The 6,487-nt window shown below is 44.2% G+C and overlaps 1 protein-coding gene across 1 annotated transcript; it reads left to right on the top strand.

Annotated features, from left to right (window-relative positions):
* Positions 1 to 430: 430 nt before the first annotated feature.
* Positions 431 to 6,469, top strand: slc25a25a (solute carrier family 25 member 25a). The gene is made up of 10 exons (XM_076150886.1): positions 431 to 713; positions 2,576 to 2,702; positions 2,801 to 2,888; positions 2,972 to 3,083; positions 4,210 to 4,368; positions 5,032 to 5,184; positions 5,312 to 5,419; positions 5,547 to 5,714; positions 5,832 to 5,982; positions 6,149 to 6,469. Exons 1-10 carry the CDS (start codon positions 552 to 554, stop codon positions 6,331 to 6,333), a joined length of 1,413 nt encoding a protein of 470 aa, XP_076007001.1. The 5' UTR covers positions 431 to 551; the 3' UTR covers positions 6,334 to 6,469.
* The last annotated feature ends 18 nt before the right edge of the window (positions 6,470 to 6,487 follow it).

Here is a 6,487-nt window from a genome sequence, read left to right as displayed (position 1 = left end):
TTGGTCACCAGACCCACGTGTCTGTATCAGAGAGAATATGTGTACAGAACAAGACTACCAACATCTTATCCCCACTGCAAAATGGGACTAGTGAAGAAGAAATAAGGCTAAAGTCTATTTAGCACAAGGGTCCTTCTCTCAGTGACAGTTCTGCTGCTGCTGCTGATTATTATCATGATGATTATGATTGTGATTATTATTCGTGTTGTTTATGTGTTCAAATCATATTAAATATCAATGGATGAAAGAAGGAACGGGATTGGTCAATGTTTCCCCTACTTTGCGCAAGGAAAAAGGGGGATCGGCACGGGTCCGACAATGGGCGGCTCACCCTATTGGTCGGTAGTAAAACGACGCGGGTCGGGACTCTGCAGCCAATGACGCGCGCGTGTGTTACTGGAATGGGAGGGGCTCTATTTTACATTCTTTAGAAGCCGGCGTTTCCCGACCAGCATTTCAATTTTACACCGTGAAGTGAAGCACTTCGCAGTACTATTTAGTACTATTTACTTATTTATTGTAGGTTTTTTTTTAAGTATTTGGCGCTAAACATGCTCGGCCTGTGCCTTTACGTTCCTGTTTCCAACTCGGACCCGATTGAAGTCGAGTATTTCGAATCCAACAGTCTGCCGTCGGAGCTGAAATCGCTTTTCAACAAATTGAGCGTGTTCATGCCGTCTCAGGAGTTTTCAACCTACCAAAGATGGCGAGAGGTAACTATAAATACCTTACTTTTCATGTGTCTGAACTTACAGCGCCGCACTAAAGACGCGGTAGTGTTAATTTGAATTATCAGCGATCTGTCGACGTAGACCGTCTTGTGACTGAATTCCTGCCGGTCTTTCTGGGCGCAGGAAGAATGATGTAGTGAAAAGCCTCACGACTAGGCCGCACAGCTGCCCGGCATCCTCAAATCACAAGCCGGCTTTTAATAACTAGATGTAACGTTTAGGATTTAGCTTTTTTTTGTTGTACTTTCTTTGTTAAAATGGCCAAACATTTGCTTGGACTTGTTTGAACCGTTCACTGTCTATATCCGACTATTCAAAAGCATTACTCAGTCGACGTGGGCTTCATTCATTCTGAAGGGAAGTCCACCCTAAACTGGAATTCTTACTAAGCATGATGTCAAACCTGCGGTGAAGTCAGTATTCATTCATTCAAAATCCTTTTAATCCATGCTTTATTTTACATTCTTCTTTTAATCCACAAACTGGAATAACATTCCAATGCGAGAACCACAAAACCCCCAATGATTAATGCTCAATTCTTATTATTCAATGTAGAGAAATAAAAGTGATATCAAATGTGATCTAAAGTTAAGTGTTTTTTTTCCACAAGTGCCAGAGTCTGAATACACTGTCAGTATTGCTATTTATTATTAATTGACCTTGTACAAATATAGGTTTGTCCTTCAAATGGCTTCATATTAATGAAAGATTAATTCATGTTCTTTTACTCGAGACAAGCTTTAAAATGTAACTATAACACATTCTATTTAATTAAAACTGCATCTTCTTTTGACCTAATAGATCAAGGGATATTATAATTGTTTTATATATATATTTTAAGGAATTGCACCCAGTACGGTTCTTTAATGGAGCAGCTTATTAGACAAGTCAGTTGATGATTTCTGATTCTGCTTGGGAAGTGAACATGCACAAGGGAGCAAAGTTACAGAAATAGATGAATGAATTCTTCAAATGGGTAACATGGTGTTCCTCTTGAATATAAATCATGATTATGAGCTTGGACAGGGAGGTTAGTATGAGCTGCAGAAGGGAGCAGAGATGTTTTGTGCAGATGTCCAGAGCTCAGGGTTACTGTGTGACAGTCATATGCTTGTGCTGTAGACGCCTGGTTGATCAGATATCATGCTGCAGGACTGAAAGAGGCCTGTCCAATTTTAGAGTGGTCAGTCTGAGCTGGGGAGGCTTAAAACTCTTGGCAGGTCAGCTTGTAGATAAACTTGGATGGGCCGAGTGGCTACTGCCTCTCACTCTGGTCTTGGAATGGACATCTTCCCTGTCCAGCGGGTTTATGAAACCAGAGCTGGACATCTTTAAAGTTCTCGTGTGGCTTTCAAGGTTGTTGCATTTGACTTCTAATGTGTCTGTTTTTTTGGCTTTGCACTTTATTTGAGGCTTATGAATGGTTGACATGTCCTGAGGGTTGTCTGACATCTTATTGAAGGTCAGGTGTCTGGCTTAAAGGCGCCAGATACATTTCAGAACTGGCTGTCCCCGTTAAATAAGCAATTAATTTATTTAGCTGTAGCAGCATGTGACTGCTGAATACCACTGCAAGCCATGGAGCGGCTCAGACTGGTTGAACCAGTCTACACAGCTGAACCACAGCTGTGTAGAATTCCTGATTTTTCACATTGGGTTTGGATATCAACCCTTCATCTTTAAACAGCCCTTATCATACTGAAGCCACTTAATCAGGCTCCAATAGGACAGGAAGCCTTTTCTACTCTGCAAAGTTGCTGGTTTATTCCATCTGACACCTACACTGTTCCATGGGCCATGAATGACCTGTCTGATGACGTGTGTGTGTGTGTCTCCCCCCACAGAAAACTTTTAAAAGGGAAGAAGATAATTCGGGCGGACAGCTGGACTTTGAGGAGTTTGTTCAGTTTTTGCAAGATTATCAGAAAGACCTGAAACTTGTGGTGAAGGACCTGGACAGCAAGAATGCAGGTATGGCAGCAATTCAGCAACGCAGCTTAAGCATCATTATAGTTATTATCTCTAACTGTGGCCTTGTCTCATGACACATCTCTTCTACTTCCTCCAAGGTCACATTGATCCCAAGGAGTTGATCCAGTCTCTGTGGGACCTCGGTGTGCACGTTTCCCAGCAGCATGCAGACAAGGCTGTGAAAAGGTAACACAGATTATTAGCATTGGCTGTCTTGAACATTTTGGTCTGTTTTATCCGTTTAACACGTGTTATTTCTTTATTTACAGCATGGATAAGAATGGAATGATAACAATAAACGGTAATGATTGGAGCAACCACACCGTGGTGGAGAAGACGGAGAACATTCCTGAGATCATCCTCTACTGGAAACACTCCACGGTTAGTGTCAAACCACAGATCAGACAGATCAGTGAAGTTGTTTCAGTGTTCTAAGTCCACTTGTTCTGGCCTGCAGTATCGGTGTGTTTGATAACTTTATCACACTTGTTAAAAAAGAGCATAAACTATCACATCTTGTCACGGGGAAACAGATCAAGTAAAATTCAAATCTCCTGAGGAGCTCAACTGGCACAAGTTGTGCGTCAATTAAGAATGATTGCCCTTTAAATAGGCCTGGCCCCATTCAGGGAGGCTTACAGTGGAAGGATTTACGCCTTCCTCTGCCTGTTGCATAAAGCTGAAGTGCAGCTGAAGTGGTGAAGGTGGTTGTATGGCTCAGCTGCCGTGTGAAGACGCCCTCAGAGTTATTTCATACTGGGTCAGATGAGTCCAGCAGATTGGACTCGAGAGGCTGAACTTGGGCCAAATTGGAGCTGTGTGTGTATGGCCCAAATGTCACGTAGTAATAAGATAGTAAATGTTGGACTTGGATCTTAAAGTAAACACTCATAATTTAACTTTAATACTCTCTGCTAGTAAAAAGCTTTTCAGGACACTATCTAAAACAGAAAGTCACCTGATGACCTCAGTAAATGAAACGGAACTGAATGTGTCAACGACTCAGAGTGAAACTACAGTAGTTGTTGGAGGCTGTAAAAGAACTTTGAACTGGGGCAGAGCCATAGATCAGTCATTTATTGACCCTCAATGAAATTGTGTAACAGTGATAATGATTGGAAGAACTGTATACATTCAAACTTACTTAATAGTGCATAGTATTTCCTGTCATGTATACTTCTGTGCTCCTGACCTGCATCTGCTGGTTTTGAACTGCCATGACCCTTTAAGGACCTTTAGGCCATCAGGTGTCCTTCAAACCTGCACGGCTCAGTTTTCCCCCCAACCAACTGATAAAATACTGTAACACTGGTACACCACAGGAGGTCGTGACCTTTGTTTCTGGTGACGCATGTGGCAAGAGAAATGTCCGTTTGAAAAACTTGAGTAGCTGAATAAACAAAGCATTATGTAACCACGGTGACACTTTATAGCACTTTTCATGTCAGTAGTTCATGCCAGGGTTTATTTTCCCCCGTTTCTTGACGTTCATGTCTATTCCTTGCAGATTTTCGATGTAGGTGAGAACCTGATGGTGCCCGATGAGTTCACCACAGAGGAGAAGCAGACGGGGATGTTGTGGAGGCACCTTGTGGCGGGTGGAGGAGCTGGCGCCGTCTCCAGGACCTGCACCGCTCCTCTGGACCGAGTCAAAGTCATGATGCAGGTAATGAATCACACCGTTAAATCAAATGGAAACTGGAGGGGGAAGTCTACTTGTATAACACAGATCCCATGATGATTCACCCCCCCCCACCTAGAGATCACGATCAGCCTGCTGTTGTAACCACAGGTGGCACAATCAAATTTCTCAAGAGCCGCTCCATAAACTGGTTAATGTGTAAGAAGAAAATGACGAGAGAACAAAAGGTCAAAGTCCAGGAGTTGATTGTCAGATTGCCCGATTTACTGACCAATGCAGGCTCCCAAACAGCCGTCACGCCCTCTGCTGCACCACCTCAGTACCGTCATCAATGGTCTGAAGGTCTAAAAAGCAGCGATAGAGGAATTGTGTCATTGGCCTTGGTTTACACCAGGTGGCAAAGTCGACTTTGAAGCGTAGATTTGCTCACCGTCCCTGTGACGTTGGCTGATTGCTAACAAGTTAATTTGCTCAAACTATTACATAAACCATTAGCTCCCCAAGAAGAAGTTATGTGGCTGCAGCAACTATTTAAAGTGAGGTCAGTAGTTTTAGTTATAGGCTTTGAATAATCATAATGCCCAAAAAGATAAATTCACAATGATATGGAAATGGGGGAATCTGCAAATCCTAACGTTTCGAGAAACTCGAACAAGTTAAAAACACTGATTCAATCTTCTTTGTCAGGTTTACGGTTCCCGAACCAACAACATGTGCATCATGAGTGGGCTGATGCAGATGATTAAAGAAGGGGGCATGAGGTCACTGTGGAGAGGGAATGGAGTGAACATCATCAAGATTGCACCAGAATCCGCCCTGAAGTTCATGGCATATGAGCAGGTATGAACTCAAACTCCACTCCCCCCTGCTCTGTGTAATACCACGTATGCATGCATTTAGGATTATAGAGTCCCAGTTTAAGATGCGTGTCATTCTAATTGGTTTACTTTTTCTCTATTGTCTTCAGATCAAGCGATTGATTGGCAGTGATAAGGAGACTCTGAGCATCGTGGAGCGTTTCGTCGCCGGCTCTCTGGCTGGTGTGATGGCCCAGAGTACCATCTACCCCATGGAGGTGATTATCTGCTTAGATATCAGAGAAAATACTATTGCTATTTAAGAACCTTCTCAGTTGATCCCAACCAGAGAACATGGATCCCAAATATAACGCACGCATCTCTGTCTACTTAATCTGTCCTCAGGTCCTGAAGACGCGTCTGGCTCTGAGGAGGACGGGCCAGTACTCTGGTATCTCAGACTGTGCCAAGCAGATCTTCAGGCGCGAGGGTCTCAGGGCCTTTTACAAAGGCTACCTGCCCAACATGCTGGGCATCATCCCGTATGCTGGCATTGACCTGGCGGTGTATGAGGTGAGCTGATATTATAGAGCATCGCACAATAAAATGATACCCAATAAAATCTTTCTGATTATAGCAATGAAGCCAATTTCAGTATCTTCAGTTCTAATCCTCTTCTCATTTCCTCAGACACTGAAGAACCACTGGCTGCAGAAGTACGGCACCAACAGCGCCGCCCCGTCTGTTCTGGTCCTGCTGGCCTGTGGCACCGTGTCCAGCACCTGTGGTCAGCTGGCCAGCTACCCGCTGGCTCTGGTCCGAACCCGCATGCAAGCACAAGGTGAGCAAAGATTCAGGCTAATGTCATTTAGTCAACACAAGGGTTTCTCTCCAGAATGTTATTCATATTGAGGTGTTGAAAAAAATGGTGGAACAGAGTTATAAGTCATAGTATGAATATTACTGTATATAAACCCTGCTCTCTTTTTTTCCCCCCACTCTTGTAGCTGCATCAGAAGGCAGCCCACAGGTGACGATGAATGGGCTCTTCAGGCAGATCCTGCAGAGCGAGGGTCCCACAGGGCTCTACAGGGGCCTGGCACCCAACTTCCTCAAAGTCATCCCTGCTGTGAGCATCAGCTATGTGGTGTACGAGCACATGAAGACGCAACTGGGAGTTACATCACGTTGAAACGCAACACCTTCCCTTCCCTTGTGACTTCTCAAGAGTGGAATGTGACGGCTGACCCCGTTCAACACCCCACGCTCTCCCCTCCACCAGGGCTCAGGTTTAAGGAATCCCAGGGACCTTCACTGCCCCTACGGTGGCTCGTGGAGGCGGCTCG

Source organism: Genypterus blacodes, unplaced genomic scaffold (assembly GCF_046128005.1).
Source record: "Genypterus blacodes isolate CSIRO-AG114 ecotype Tasmania unplaced genomic scaffold, CSIRO-AGI_Gbla_v1 ptg000053l_1, whole genome shotgun sequence".
Classification (NCBI taxonomy): Eukaryota; Metazoa; Chordata; class Actinopteri; order Ophidiiformes; family Ophidiidae; genus Genypterus; species Genypterus blacodes.
Note: the sequence above shows the minus strand (reverse complement) of the source record. Positions and strands in the feature narration are given on the sequence as shown.

What these genes read in the sequence shown, in the direction of transcription:
- slc25a25a (XM_076150886.1), top strand. Translation starts at nt 552, where the DNA reads ATGCTCGGCCTGTGCCTTTACGTTCCTGTTTCCAACTCGGACCCGATT. An exon ending in CCTACCAAAGATGGCGAGAG is followed by an intron (nt 714 to 2,575) that starts GTAACTATAAAT and finishes CTCCCCCCACAG; the next exon opens with AAAACTTTTAAAAGGGAAGA. An exon ending in TTGACCTGGCGGTGTATGAG is followed by an intron (nt 5,715 to 5,831) that starts GTGAGCTGATAT and finishes TCATTTCCTCAG; the next exon opens with ACACTGAAGAACCACTGGCT.